This window comes from Pseudonaja textilis, chromosome 8 (genome assembly GCF_049901715.1).
Source record: "Pseudonaja textilis isolate UNSWEBS1 chromosome 8, rPseTex1.2, whole genome shotgun sequence".
Lineage (NCBI taxonomy): Eukaryota > Metazoa > Chordata > Lepidosauria > Squamata > Elapidae > Pseudonaja > Pseudonaja textilis.
In genome coordinates this window covers 30,205,664-30,221,940 of record NC_141997.1, presented here as the reverse complement: position 1 = coordinate 30,221,940, position 16,277 = coordinate 30,205,664, and the positions used below count along the sequence as shown (strand labels likewise).

Sequence of the window (16,277 nt, the reverse complement as noted above, 5' to 3'; positions counted from 1 at the left end):
GACAAGCTGGAGCTGAAGCAGAAGGAGATCCCACGGGCAGCTTTGTTGGCTTCAGAGGAATGTAGGCAGGAGCAGGACGAGGCAGCCCAGGGCCCCTCAGAACTGAGACGGCTTGTTAGCAGGGAGGAACGGGGGCTGGATGACTGAGAGTGGGCAAGCAATGGACATCAGGAGCGACGGAGCTCAGGCAATGAGCAAGGGCCACCCCTTCCTTATCCTTCAGCACAGAGAGTGGAGAGAAGGTGGGAACAGCGCAGGTCAACCCGATGTCCGGAGGGGAGCGCTCTGCCCCTCTTCACAAGGCGCACCTGGGAACTAAGATTTAAGAAGGTGCTGTGGGGAGGGGCATTTGCCAGGAACAAATGCTGAATTTGTAGAGTTTTGTGTGCCGTTGCAGACATCTGGAGTTTGCAGGATTGCATTGCTTCTTCCTTGCTTCGTGGACCCAGTGCCTTCTTTCTTACTTCATGGACTCATTGTTTGTTCCTTGCTTCGTGGACTCAGTGCCTTGCTCCTTATTTTGTCATATTTAAGACAGTTAAAGCATCCTGGGGACATGTGATAACTTTTTACTACCTTCTGACAGACAAAGTTAATGGAGAAACCAGATTCACTTTACAACCGTTACTAATTTAACAACTGCCGTGATTCACTTAATAAATGTGGCAAGAAAAGTCATAAAATGGGGCAAAGCTCACTTAACAAATTTCTCAATTAGCAACATTAATTTTGGGCTCAATTCTAGTCGTAAGTTGAGACCTACTTGTACTACCAATATATTATCGGTGATAATGGTACAGAACCCCTTCTGATATTATTGAGCCAGATAATCAGCATAACTTTCAAAATAAAGAAAGGTCATAATCCAATTTAATAGCATAATAAGAACAAATGAGTATATTTTCTGTACTTGAATAAGGATGGAAAATAATATTGCTGTTTATCCTCAGAGAACATTCATATCCTATCTAAAACATTTTCACATGTGCAAATTCCAAAACATGATAGATGCCAGGACTAATATATAGCATTCTGAATCAAAACTTAAAACTTTACTGTTTTTCTCTGATAATGATAAATAGTGTGTAATCCATCAAGCAAATGAGAGATGTTCTCAATTTTATTTCTCAGCCATATCCATTGATAGCTTTTTTTTATTATCCACGGTGAAATGGGAAATCTCTTCTATACCAATGTCATGTTATTTGAAGTATATTGTGACCACAGTGTTAATTGTTTAAATTGTATTGTTCATTCATATGCATTCATATATATGCAGGAAATCAATACAAAGCCCCACCCAAACACAAAATATTTAAAACTTTATTAACTGCTATCTCAAGAGAGATTTGTTTGCGCTCTTAGGTGAGAATTTTCATGTTTAAGCTCTTAAATGAGCCAAGATTGCAGATATGGAGTTCTTCATTTATCTCCATGATCTGAATCTACAATATTTTAATACAATCCTTTTAAGCACCTGATGTATAAAGCACCGCCTGCTTTATACAAAAAAATCTATGTAATATGAAATAGTATTCATAGGGGAAAGAAATTTGTGAACGTTATGAACTCAATGTGTCTTGACAGTTAAAGAACGTGATCCCTGATCCTCCTCCTGGCCCAGCAGTAAAATGCCATGAAATTCAGGGAGGATTAGTGCTGAAAAGTCAATTGTTCCAGAATATTTCAGAGTTCAGTTTCAGGATAAATATTGGCAATGGCAAATTTCAGTTTATACTGAAAACAGTACAATTTTTCACCCTGAAGCCATCACTATATAACAATAGCAACAAAAAAGCAGAGCTAGCTAGTCCTGTTGCATGTTATCCCTCTTGAAGAGGGCAGTGTGGCTTTGTTTGCCCCCACAGACTCCAATCCATGAACAATTTTGATAGGCTATGTGACGTTGTGAGCTCCTCATGGCCCTTATGAGATCCCAAATAAATTGTGATTGCCACAAAGGTTCAAACAAAGATGAAAACACAACTGTGATACAGAACAGAATTCTGAATCTGGTGGCTAAGGAGAGAAGGCACTCTTCCTCATATATGGGAACATTGCTCTTTTTATTAAAAAAGACAGGCAGGATTTTCACTGAAAATATTACTAAATGTAATATGTGACTGTCCTGAGAACTAGATAACTCTAAATGTGTGACACTGTCTAATAGCTTCTAGCCAGATAGATAGATAGATCAAAGTAAGCATTGCAATAAGATTTTTTTTAACTTAGACATTGGATATTTTCCTTTTAATAAAGTTGATGCTAAAACGAGTTAGTATTAATTTTTTCCTATAATATCTTCCAAGCACATTGCTGGCATGCATTTGTTATTATTGGCATTCTCTGTAACATTCTTACTGACCTAATTGTGGACTCTGGCCTAAAAAACTGACACGTTTCATGGAAAGGGGACTAAATTTAAGAGAGGATGTGATCTGGGGAAAAATACATCCTGTACTTTGACGAATGAGGAAATTATGTTTTCCCTATATTGAGATTTGCAAAACTCTTGACAACAGACAGTTAGCTATTAGAACAGTTGAAAACCAGTATTATTTATAGTCTACAATTGTTTCTATTCTCATCAGATGAAAACTGCTCAATAGTTAGGACTTCCTTGTGCAACAATCTATGCATGTACATGCAAAAAAATTCAGTGTATCCTACAGTTCTCAGTCCCTGGTAAGTGTCTGTAATCCAATAGACATGTGCCAGAATCTTACTTTGTAATGCACAATAGATGCTGAAAGATATGAAATCAAACAAATCTGAGTAGGTCTGACATTATGGTATATCTAAGGGGAATTCTGGGTAGGAAATGTTTTTACATACCTAATGTAATATCTGTTGCCATTCTAATTGCAATAAAAATCAAAACAAAGAGCAAAGGATGCACAGAATATATAAAGAGCACAGCTCCAGAGTGCAAAAAGAATGGAGGTTGAGTAGATCCAGACACTGATTGATTGATTTTGTGAATCTAATCAGAAAATTCATACACATTCCTCTATCATCAGTGCACTATGTAGGCAGAAGTAAGCATTTGCATTACCTTTAACTGAATAAGCAGGAACAAATCAGTAGTTTTAAAAAAGGTTGCTAAATTGACTCGCGTACTGTATCTGAAAAAGGAAAATCAACTTGGACATCGTGCAATGTGCACAATAGGTATAAATCAGACTGCATAAGAGGGTGGGGGAAGTATTTAAAAGCAACTTCCTTGCTCAATTTATCAGAAACATAGGAACTTGCTTACTTGTATGCATTGGATCAGTTCTCAGAACATAATTCAGTTTATTTAGTTATTGAGATAAACTATATGATACCCTTAAGAGTTTTGGGTAACATACAAAGTATTTATAGACAAATATCAATAAAAACAATCTTAGAGTGTAACAGACATAAAATACAAACGCTAAAACCCATTAACAGTATTAAACTTAAAAAAAAATACACTTCAGTTCTGTCTTAAACTATAGGAAGGACATTGAGTGCTCCAATTGCAGTGTTAGAGAGCCTGTTTGGTATAGTTGTTAAGGCACTACAGGCTAAAAACTGGGAGACTGTGTGTTGTGCATTTAGGCACAAAGTCAGCTCGGTGACTCTGGTCCAGTCACTCTCTCTCAATCATTTCAGAAATCTTGCAAAGAAAACTGCAGGGACTAGTCTCGGCTGTTGTCAGGAGTCAATAGTGACTCAAAGGCATCTCCTCCTCCCAAGTGTCAGAGCCCTAATACTAATGACACTCAAACTAAGGATGCTCTCCTAGTATGAAATCTGCATAGACACTTGGATTCTTCATTTTTTTATGTCACTCTTGGTATTGTCCCTAGAAGCCATCACTCAGCATCACTGAGATGCTAATATGAAAGAGATTGAGTGTATGAGGAAGATTACTAATACGCCAGAAATTAATCAACTTGCTTCTTGGTTGGGCAGAAAGTATTAGCAAGGAGTTATTTTCCTGGTGTGAGTTGCTAATGTTTGTTTCTTTATTGAATGTACATGTCATCCATCTCACCATCAAGTGACTCTGGATGACTTACAACATCACAAAACAATAATATAAAGTTAAAACATTGAAAGTGAACAAAAAAAAAACCTAGATAAGAAAGTAACCAATACACAAATGGAGCAGAGGTAGAATCTTCTTAGTCTATTAACCACTTCCAGAGTGGAACATCCCCATCCAGGCTCCAAGCTGATCAGAGCAGAGCCAGAAAGCCAAGGGGGCAGATTTGATCTTGAGCAGCATGATGTTCCAGAGGCAGGAGCCATGCCAGAAATGGCTCTTCTCCTGGACCCTGCCAGTTTATGTATCAAATTTTCACTAAAAGTTTGGAACCATAAATGGCAACTGAGAACCAAGAGTGCATCTAGATCCTGACTTATTTTATGAGCCCCTCCAGTCTTCTAAGATTGATAGCAACATAGAACTAAACATAACATTTAGTCAACGTATGCTTCATGCAGGAGCAGGAAAAGACGTGTTTGGATTAAAGAAATAATAACCAGCACCGTGTGCACACCCATATATACTTCAAATCGTATCCTCCCTTTCAAATCCAAGTCATTCATATTCCTAATACGAAATACTATAGTCAATTCTTTCTCTATTAGTCAACTAAGGACATGCTATTGTTTAACAGCATCACATTATATTGAAACGCCTCAAATAGATCTAAATAGTAGTTCTCCAGAAAAAAAGATTAAGAAACCTAACACCCTTCATAGTTAAGCCGGAATGAAGACAGGTATCAAATTAATGCTAATCCATCAATACAACTCCAAAATCAAAAGTGACTTCAGTTAAAGAAATAACAGTTTAGTTAAAATTTCCATTCAATTTTACAAAGGACCCAAATATTTAAAGATGGAGGTGATAAGGAACTTTAACTGTTGGGTTGTTGCTGTTTTTTTTGCTATCGTCCTTCAATGAGTGTGCCATTTCAATTCTAATTCTCTTGGTAGCTTCATTCATCCACACTGAGAAATTTAAAAGAATCCAATGAAAAATGCTCATAATTTGCTAAAGCCCAACACTGGTTCAGATAGATGTAAAATTGACAGGATCGGTCCTTAAACATATTGTGGAACTCTTTGGAATTGCTGCATCTTGCTTACCTGCACAGATTTCTCCACCATAGGTTTCGCATACCCACTCGTGACATTCACACAATGGCCCATAATATTTGCCTGGCTCAGTCACTTGACAGATGCAGACCCCACAGTTACATTGGCCTTTGCCGTTGCACAGTTTTCCACCTGGGATTTGGCATCGCTGCTCTGACTCAGACTGGGAAAGTCTGCAAGATGAGGTGCTCTTCAAACCACTCCTGAAGAGGATGAAAAAAATAGCAAGTTGCAAAGACATGGGTATTCATCATCATCATCATCATCATAATTTTAGCCATGGTCTATCCACTGTAGGGTGAAGGCTTCTTCTGCATGTTTTCAAACTGTATGGTCCTCTGCTTTCTTCTGCCAATTGGGCCCTCAATACTTGCCGATGTTGTCGATCCATCTTGTTTTAGATAGATATCTTTCATGGATGCTTTTTATCGAGTGGGATCCATTCTACGACTGCCTTGGCCCACCTGCCATCAGTTCTTCTTGCTATATGACCAGCCCAGTTCCATTTCAATTCTTTTACTCTCTTCATTTGTTTTCTGATCACACATACAAAAAACAAAACAAAACACCCAACCCAAACCCAAACCAAAGCTTGGTTCATAGCATTCTTTTCCTCTGCAAAGACCACACAATCTGAATTAGCTCCTGGATAAACCATTCTGTCAGCCACATATTTACTAAAATGGATCCATATTTTTGCTTCTGCTGATCTGCAAATAAACTATTTCATAGGATGCTCTAAAGGTTCAAGAATAGAAAGAATGGTGCTTTCTATGACTGCACAGAGTTTTGGATTTGATTCCAAAAAGATGCTTCAGAGGGATGCAAATTTCAGAGTAAGACTTCCTGCAACTTATCAAAGCAGCCAGGCCTTCTCAGAACTACCAGACCGACACAGCTACTTTAAACAGTTGCAGTCAACTGTTCTGCTTACAACTTTATGAGTTCTGAAGCATCTTTTGGGAACTGAAACTGAAGCACTGCACAATCCTAAGACTGACTCATCCATAGAGAGATATAAAGAGGCCATCTAACATAGAACCATTGTTAGCAAAAATGTTTGGGCAAGTTGTCCAAGTAATCAAACATGTCATCTCTATTTTTTGACAATTCATTTATATTTCCCGTGAGCAAATTCACCTTTGAAATCTTTCTATGGGTATTTATTATATTACAAAGTATCAGAGTTTTGTAATTATAACTCACCAGTTCTCCATTCCCCAAAAGAATGTTTCAGATTGTTGGTAATGGGATTGGTTTTAGGAGAATAATCTAGATAAAGGAAACCCCACGATATCAAAACTTTCAAGTGCTATCCCAGACCTTAAGTACAGAGGTAAACATTTGAGGCCATAGAAATGCCAGGCCAGAGTCTTTTCAGTATTATCACTCCTGGATACATTGCTAGTCTCACAACCAGAATTTTTGAAGGTGTGTGCATTTCTTTATTACTGGTATTTCTGAGTCAGGGCTTTTAGCAGACATGAGTTTAAACAGAATAGCATGAAACTGGCAGCCCTGACCGGCAAGTTTATAAATGAGTAGATCATATTAAATGGAGACTATTTAAAGACTCCCTTTGGATAGTCCCCTTTTGCACTCAAGGGGGCGCTATATTCAAAATTCAGGGCCAGTTTTGCCTATCCCCACTCATTCGGAGTATTGATGTAGGGCGTATATCTCCGCTTCACTGACAAAACGGTACATCAAGAGATTTGTTTTTGCATCACAACGGGATTTCTGCTTAAAGTTACAGAGACCAGCAGCAGTTTGAGGAAACAAAAAGCCATCGACGCACTCTATTTAGCAGCACTTTCTCCCTGCACCCTATTGTCCACCAGACCTCAAAGCTTATTGCTAAAGCAGACTGATAAGAGCTTACCGCGGGGAAAAGGATGAACTTTGTGGAATAGCAGGCAACAAAACGAAGACTGAAGAGGCGAGTAGCAGCACCACCAAGCCGAGAAAGCCCTTTGTATGCATGATTGAATCCAAGGGCGGCAGTAAGAGTCCTCCCGGAGAGTTCAAACACAGAGACCCACTCGGGCTGCTAGGTTCTGAGCTGGCCAAAACCAGCTCCTTCCCCCACTGCGCTCCACCAAGTGCCTTTGATTAGCTGTCTGGAAGCTGGATTTGGGCAGCATCCTGGAAGAAAAGGCTAGTGCCAAACCCCGGACTTTACAGGCTGGGAAGTAATGAGAAACAGTTGTACAGCCAGATGTCTTATTTTGACATAACAAAGTATCCTGCTTATGGTTTTGAGCTAACACTTTTGATTCTAAAAGCCAGACACCTTAAGGCACTTTTTTTTTTTCCCCAGAAGGGATCTTTTGATGAATGGAGGTTTGTGATAGCGATGGTAAAAAGGCAGGGAGAAATATATCCTTTGGTAGATTTGGCAGGGAAGTCTAGCCATACTCAGCAGCGTAACATTAAAAGCACAGGTGAGTGCTTCAAATTCTTCAGTGGAGAAGGAAAAATAGAAAGTGACTTGGTGCCTCCTCTCCCTCTTAGTCAGCAGAAGCTGTACATTAGAAGCTGTTCCTTCTGACCTTTAGGATGTCAAGCTGACAACAGCCGCAGTGTCAAAGCATCAATGTAAGAGATTTAATCAGTTTTCAAACATCACACAGAAGCAAAGCTAGGCTTGTCACTATGCATTTGACTGCATGTAGGCAAAACACACAGAACACAGATCCACAAACATATATTTCCTGTGTTCATAATTAGATATCCCACCCGCTCTCCAAGCACTTATCTTTTTGACAAGGCAAAGAACCTATGAAGCAGCGACTGTTCTCTATGTTTATTTCCTGATGAGTAGATGTGCAGCACTGAAATAATCAGCTTAGGCAGGTACATCTTTAGGAGGCTCAAAAAAAAAAAAAAAAGGCAAGATGGCATTACAATTGTAGAATCACAACCTTTCTTCTTATCCCGAGTCCAGGAAAAAAAGGGACAAGTTAGAGGAAGCTGGACAGTAACCAAGTTACATTTCACTAATCCTGGTTTGTCGAATATTTTTATACAAAATGTGCAATAGCATTTTACATATTCAGCTTTTCCCCTCATTAAATAGCTGCCACCGGGGGATGGGAAGTCATAAAAAGAGAGATACTCAACCTTTCCACTCACGAGTTTCTAAACAGTGCTGGAGGGAATATCTAATTGGCGCAATAACTTGCTTTGCATGATACCAAAAAGGTATTTTTATTGAAACTTTCGAAAAACATTACCGTACCTTCTTCTACCACAGACTAAAGTCTACAAATATTGCCAGAGCATAGAAGATGAAAATCCCTCCATGTTCCATGTCCTAGATCTCTTATCTTTTACTTTTTTCCTCACGTTTATTTATTATTATTTTATCTCATCTTTATTATTTTCATAATTATACTTTCATTTTTATTTTGCAGAAATAAAGGTTTTATTTTTATAAATAACTCAAAGTGATTAACATACACGATACTCTTTTCTCCTATTTTTTCTACAACAATAAACTTGTGAGGCGGCTTGGGGTGAGCGAGAGTCACTGCCCCAAATTTACCTGGCCAGTTTTCACAGTTAAGGCAGAACTCATCGCTTCCTAGTTTCTAGCCTAATGCCTTAACCACTAGACCAAATATTTCCACTATCTCTTTCCAGTGCTTATTTAAAGGCCTTGAAGAAATCAAAATGCAGGTATGATTGAACATCTTCAGTGTTCTGGTAAGAAGGAAAAGTAAATAAGGAAGCAAGCCAACAACCTGGATCAGTCATTAGTTGAGGGGATAGAAACATGTATTCATGGTAAACATACTTCTCAAGTGAGCCCTTGGAATATCACCCGTGCCCTACACTATAGAACCATTCTGGTGGTTTATTACTATGTACCTAAAGATGGCAGTTCTTTAGTTAGTATTGACCTTCATAGGTACCAAATTCTTCTCAAGAACGTTGTAATCAGAGGTGGTATTCAGCAGGTTCTGGAGAACCGGTAGCAGAAATTTTGAGTAGTTCGGAGAACCAGCAAATACCACCGACTGGAGATTTTACAGTATCCTTCCCCTGCCACACCCACCAAGCCATGCCCACAGAACCGGTAGTAAAAAAAATTGAATCCCACCACTGGTTGTAATGTATTATTGTAGTATACATGCATGTCCAAGCAGTGTGGCTGTTGTGGACTGCCAGCTGCCAGAGGAGCTGGCGGCAGACTCGGACGATGAGGAGGTTGGGGATGAACTTGGGCCAGCACTGGGGGCTGGGGAAGGCTCTGATGAATGCTCTGTGTTGGACGCAGAGATAGAGCCAGGGCCGTCTGACATTTCCCAGCCACTGGAGAGGTAGCTGCCTTTGGAGGCTGATATGAGTGAGGAGGAAGAACAGCTGGGGCCTGTTCCAGATGCACGTATGTGCAGAGCAGTTAGGAGAGGGGAACAACGGAGAACAAGGAGGCAAAGCACACATGGATGCTGAATGGCCCATCCCAGGCTGGGGAATAAATAGAAAGAAAGGGGAGTGGTTGTCGTAGGAGACAACAGTTCTTATTTCTGAAGATTTTGCTCATGGTGTTTCATGCCACAAAAACTGCTTGCCAAAACTTAATTTGCAGTCTTTCAGCTGGGAGCTCACGGCCTTGCAATTATTGCAAGGAACTGATAAAGTCTCTACTGCAGTTAACTCCTTGAAGAACTATTGCCTGGACTTTTCAGTGGGTGAATACAATTAATTCACAAGAGGTAAATAAAGTGGGGGGTTTTTCATGACAAGGAGTCTGTTTCTTGTTTCTACTAGGCTGGGTCAGAACAGTGGCCTTTTGTAAGTGACAGATTGAAATTTGCCAGCGCACAGATTTTCTAAGTTTTGTCCATGATGTTTTAGTAAGATACCCAATGTACTGGTAACCTCTGGGACTACCATGGCCAGTTTATGCTATAATTTTTCAACTTTGAATTTCAGATCTTGACATTCTGTGATCTTCTCCAATTTTTTGTCTTTTATTCTATCATATGCCACATCAATTGTCCACAATTTATTCCGATCAGTCACAGTTAAATTAGATACATTATGGGACAATATTGTATCAGTTTGTATGTAGAATTTCTGACAATATTTTAATCTGCTCAATTTCAGCTACTTTTTTTTACTATATATTCCCACCACTTTTTCATTATTTGCACATGGTAATTTTTTACAAATGTTCCAATGAATCATTTCGGCAACAGTGTTATATCATTGTTTATAAGCAGTTTGTGTGATCTTCTCATATGAACTGAATATCTGAAGTACTGTTTCATCTATTTGTATGTACAATCTTCCCAAAGTCATTTGATATTTTTTAAAAAAAAATCTGGCCTAGATCATCTTGAATAGCTTGCTCTTGTGAGCAACCAAAATCAAGCCTTCGGTTCCTTTTTTAATGTTCCAGTTGTAAGCCATTGCCAGGTTTCATCTTCATCCACTTTCCCTTCAATCTTTCATAGAAATTAACTGCCAGGTCTGCTATTTCTTTCTTTCCTGAATAAGTTGGGGCAGGTCTGATGTTGACAATTCAAACCATTTCCTTGCCAATATATTGTTCATATTCTTATTACATTATTTTAACATTCATATTTTGTTTTCTCTACATTCAGTCAATTTCAATTTTTAACTTGTATCAATGCTTATTCTTGGCTGTCTTTTAAATTATCAGCCAATGCATGCTTTGGTTCTTCAGCAGTTTATTATTACCATTATGGTTGATTGTCCAGTCACATATTCAGACAAATTGGCATTTTTATCTACTTAGGGAGTCCTTCCCAAAGACCTGGGATAGGCAGCTGTTGTTTGATCACATTAATACATATATCTTGTATTAAAGGTACCATTGAAGCATGTAACCTGTTCCAAGCAAAGCTGCACTCTGTAATTGACTAATGAAGATTCTGTCAATGCCAACGATGTTCAAGTAGTACTCTAGATGTTTTAAGATGTTTAGTCAAGGCACCTTTTACTATTGGTACCTTGCTGTCTTTTGTCATAGTCATTGTATTTCTATTTGCAAGTATTCATATTCCCACCAGTTCTTGCTTGCAGACAAATCTGTATTTTTTGCAGATATCCAATACATCACTGTTGCTATTTTGTCATGCAGTTGTTCATAGTCAGTCCGTGCAATCGTCTTGCAGCAGCTAACTACATGGCCCACTGTTTTTTTCAAGTTTTTTGCAGAAGCATCACTTGCTGCCTGTTACGTCTTCTCAATTTTGACTTTACATGCAATTGTTCTTAAGGCTTAGTCTTCTGCAGTCAGAATTAGTCCCTTTGTCTCTTTCTTCAATTTTCCTGCTCTAAGCCATTGCCAGGACTTCTTGTTATCTCTCCTGTTTAAAAAACGTACTAGCCACATAATATTTTACTTTGCTATGTCTCTTTTCCATTCTTTATTTGATCTTTCTTCTAGGCCAGCATAATCTTGTGGGTATTCAGTAAACCTTCATGGATTAATGCTTCAGTGCATCTTCTTCCCTGTCCTTCAGATATTCTTCTAATACCCTTTTTTCTTCTTCAACTGTCTGATGTACTTGCAACATTCCACACCTACCAATGTTCCTTGGTATATACAGTCTGTCAAAGGTGCTGCAGAGGTGAATGCCATGATTCATTATTTTTTTGTCTTCCTATTCATGGCTTTTAGTTTTGCTTTAGTCCATTATTACAGCTATATATCCAATGTCTGGAACTGGTCAAGTGTTAATTGCCTTGATGGTATTGAAGGGAGAGGGGGGATTACATCCTAGAGTCCTGAAAGCACTGGCAGATATGATCTCGCAATTATTGCACCATAACGTTCAAAGTTCTTGGAACACCGGGGAACTACCTGAGTACTAGAAAAGAGCTGATGTGATTCCCATATTCAAAACAGGGAGAAGGGACCAGACCAAGGAAACTACAGACCTATCAGCCTGGGAAAATCCTGGAAAAGATATTCAAGTAAGAAATCTGCATACACCTACAAGCAAACAAAGTTATAATCAGAAGCCCACATGGGTTTGTCAAAAACAGATCATACCAAACCAATCTTATTTCATTCTTTGACCAAGTATCTAAACTAGTGGATCAGTGAAATGCTGTGGACATAGTAAACTTGGATTTCAATAAGGCATTTGACAAAGTAGACAACAAGCTATTTATTGGTAAGTTAGATAAATATGGGATAGATAGTACCACCACCAGATGGATTTGTAACTGGATTACAAACTGTATTCAACATGTAGCCCTTAACAGAACTATATCCACAGAAGGCAAATAAGTAGTTGGTACCCTAGAGTTCCATTTTAGACCCAGTACTCTTTGATATCTTCATAAATGATCTAGATGAGAGAATAGAAGGGGAATTCATCAAATTTACAGATGATACTAAGCTGGCAGGAATAGTCAGTATACCAGAAGAGAGGCTCAAGATCCACATGGATCTTAACAGACTTGAACAATGGGCTCTATTTAACAAGATGAAATTCAGTGTAGAGAAAAGCAAGGTTTTACACTTAGGCAAAAAAAAAAAAAACCCAACTGCACAAGTACAGATTAAGTGAAACCTGGCTCAATAGCAGTAATCGTGAGAGGGCTCTTGGAGTCATTGTGGATAATCACTTAAATACAGGCTAACAGTGAGCGGCAGCAGCTAAAAAATGCAATCATAGACTGCATTAATGGAGGGATAGAATCAAAATCACATGAAGTATTAGTACCGCTTTGTAAAACCTTATAAGACCTCACTTAGAATACTACATCCATTTTGGAATGTTTTTTTTTTAGAATGTGCAGAGATGGATAGATTATTGATGGAATTAAAAGACAGAGAAGAAATGGAGTACTATGAGATTTGGAATTGATGGTACAGTTGGTTGGAAGGTAGACACAAAGCTGATCGATGAAGGGTATGTAGGAGCTATAGTTAGTTGAGATAAATACTGTTTGTAAGCTTGTAAATATTTGGTTTATGTTGAATGCAGAAACAAATATGTAATATGTAGTAGCAGCCTACATAATTAGAAAGTATGTCAATGTGAGTGAACACCGATACTGAAACACTGTAATGAGTGGAAATGTGTTTTTATGATGAAAATATGATTAATAAAATTTATTTTTAAAATTAAAGAGAAAAAAAGAACACTGTATCCAGTTTTGATCACCAGAATATAAAAAAGATGTAGAGAGTCTGGAAAGAGTGCAGAGAAGAGCAACCAAGATGATTAGAGGCCTGGAGGCTAAAACATTTGAAGAATGGTTGCAGGAATTGGGTATGTCTATTCTAGTGAAAAGAAAGAAGGACTAGGGGAGACATGATAGCAGTGTTCTAATATTTGATGGGCTGCCACAAAGAAGAAGGGGTCAAGCTATTTCCCAAAGCACCAGAAGGCAAGGCAAGAATCAATGAATGGAAACTAATCAAGGAGAGAAGCAACCTAGAATTAAAGAGAATTTTCCTTATGGTGAGAACAATTAACCAGTGGAATGGCTTGCCTTCAGAAGTTGGAGGCTTTTAAAAAGAGACTGGAAAGCCATTTGTCTGAAATGGTAGAGTCTCCTGCTCAAGCAGGAAGTTGGACAAGAAGCTCAAAGGAGGTCTGTGAGGCTGCTGGCGAGGAGGCCACCCCACCCCTTCTCACAAGAACATCTGGTTTGAGCTGATTTAATTAGAGGACAGGGGAGGGTGTCTTTGTAGGAAACATTTTTTTTTTTGCTTTGGCAAGCACTTTGGAAACTCTGCTTTGTTTCTGCCCTGTGGACTCTTGACCTTGCTTGTAGATCTTGAATCTTGTTAATGACTCACGGATCTTGCCTTGTGGACTTTACACCTTGTTTTTGACTCTGGATGTCCTCCTTGCCTTGTGAATCAGCTTTGGTGACTGTTGGCTTTAGTTTGTGGGGTTGTGTTGCACTCACTGTGGGTGGCTGCTTTTGGGAATGTTTGGGGTAGAATTTTACAATCCATTGTAGGGCCATTTGTCTGGGGATAGCAGACCAATAAAAGACTTTATTGATGCCTGCATTTTCCTAGGCAACTTGGGTCACAACAGCATCTTGATTCCATTTTTCAGTATTCTTCCCTTGTTGTTGATAAGGGTGACACATTTATGGTTCTCGCACAGTCAGCCAGATGTTTAGGCTAGATTTGGAATTTTTATCCATCTATTGAGTCCTTCCCACGGACCTAGGAAGACAGATACTGATGTCTGATAGTATTAAAGGTATACTATTAAGTTTCAAGCCCACCTGACTCCATAGTGTGGCTTATAATTTAAACATTAAAAATAAAACAATATCAAAGAATGCAGCTAACCTGAAAGTAACATTAGAAACTAAAGAGGATCAACCCACCATCCTAGTCCTAAGTCTTGGAGAACAGCCAAGTTCTTCAGAACATAAATCTGTAGAAAATCCAAAGAGTGAGAGCTGTACAGATTTCCAGGTGAGATGATATACAATTGTTTTTTCACAGACACTTCATAAGTCCACTAGCACTACCAGAATATAATGAGTTTTGATTGTGCTGCTCTCGTGTTAAAAGACAATTACTTGGAAATAAACTCCATGTTATTGTGGGGAAGGATAACAAATCCTATAAATAGTAATATAAAAACCTATAGGTTAGTAGGTGCTAAGACTATCCATTCCTCTATAACTTCTAAATTGCTTTTTTAAAAACTGGAGAAGAAATAGTGAAGTGAAAAGGACCAACATACCTAATTTGCTCAAATCCTGATACTCATACTCTGCAATTATATGTCTTTCTAGTTTTGTTATGTCTGTGGAACTTGTTGGAGTTCCCAACCAGGTCCGCTGTTTGAGCGGGAGCACCAGCAGCTCCCATTGGTTGGCTCCGTTTGACAGCCGGCTATATAAGCCGGCTGTCGAGCAGAGCCAGCCCGTTGTCGCCCGCTGGTCTGCGAGTTAGCTAGCAGACGCGACAACCCTTTATTCATAGCAATAAAGCCTGTTACTTGTACGCTCTGGTCTCATGCCTCGTCCTTACCATCGCTCTACAACACTGGCGACGAGGATGGGATGGTCGAAGGCTAGCCAGACGCGTTTTTACAAAGAGCTGTAGTCACAGAGAGAGAAAGCTAGGGCGCTGTAACCGCAGCCGCCCCACGCTCGCAAAGAGCGCGAAATTCAAACCTGATACTGTGAGAGCTGATTCGCTGAAACGAGCCACAGGCACAGCAGCCGAGGCCGCCCACGCTCACCAAGAGCGCGTTTTTCAAAAAAAGAGCTAAGCAGCCCAGAGAGACAACCGCAGCGCGTTCTTTTAAGAGCGCGATTTCGAATAACATTTTGAAACAGACGAACCTGTTCCTTCTCCACGATGAGCGCGAATCAAGCATTCCCTCCATTCAAACCAAACGAGGAGACGTGGGACTCCTACAGAAATCGATTCAGCCATTTTCTTGACGCCATCGGTCTAGCCGACGCTGCGGAGCATAGGAAGAAGTCCTATTTTCTGAGTTACTGCGGAGCCACTGTCTTTGACACAGCCACAGCATTAGTCGCGCCCCGCGCCATCAGAAGCGTCCCATGGGACGAGCTACAGGAAATACTTTCAAATCACTATTCGCCCAAACCGTCTCAAATAGCCAGAAGGTATGCCTTCAGGGTCAGGAAGCAAACAGAGGGGGAGTCGATTAACGAATACATGGCCGCCCTGAGAACAGCCGCCTTGCATTGCGGATTCAAAGAATATTTGGAAGACATGCTGCTGGATCAGATCGTCTGTGGGGTAAGAGATCTGAAACTCCAAAGGCGTTTACTGGCGAAGAAAGACCTGACTCTAGCCATAGCCATGGAGGAGGCCCTGGCTGCTGAGCTCTCGGCTCAGTCAGCAGCTGAAATTCAGGGAAATCAATCCAAACCCAGCACGCAAACTGTCCATTCCGAAGAGGTAATCAGCGAAGATGACCCCACAGACGCGTCTGACGTTAACCGCCTAATTCATCAGAAGCCTTCACAGGTAGGAGCGGGGCAGAGAAACAACTTCACCCCCAAGCAACCTCCCATGTGCCTAACCTGCGGAGGCTCCCACCCTAGGGCATCCTGCAGGTTCAGAAACGCCATCTGCCTGAACTGCCAAAAGAAGGGTCACATCGCTAGAGTCTGCCAAGCAGGGCGATCCTTAC

At 39.8% G+C, this 16,277-nt stretch overlaps 1 protein-coding gene across 1 annotated transcript in view; it reads right to left on the bottom strand.

The window, feature by feature from the left end:
- Nucleotides 1–7,255, bottom strand: part of ITGBL1 (integrin subunit beta like 1) — a 167,073-nt gene extending 159,818 nt beyond the window's left edge. The window contains exons 1-2 of the mRNA XM_087937935.1: nucleotides 7,019–7,255; nucleotides 5,128–5,339 (exon numbers count right to left, since the gene is read on the bottom strand). Coding sequence (XP_087794061.1) covers nucleotides 5,128–5,339; nucleotides 7,019–7,119 — 313 coding nt within the window. The 5' untranslated portion in view covers nucleotides 7,120–7,255. The remainder of the gene's footprint in view (nucleotides 1–5,127; nucleotides 5,340–7,018) is intronic.
- Nucleotides 7,256–16,277: the final 9,022 nt, after the last annotated feature.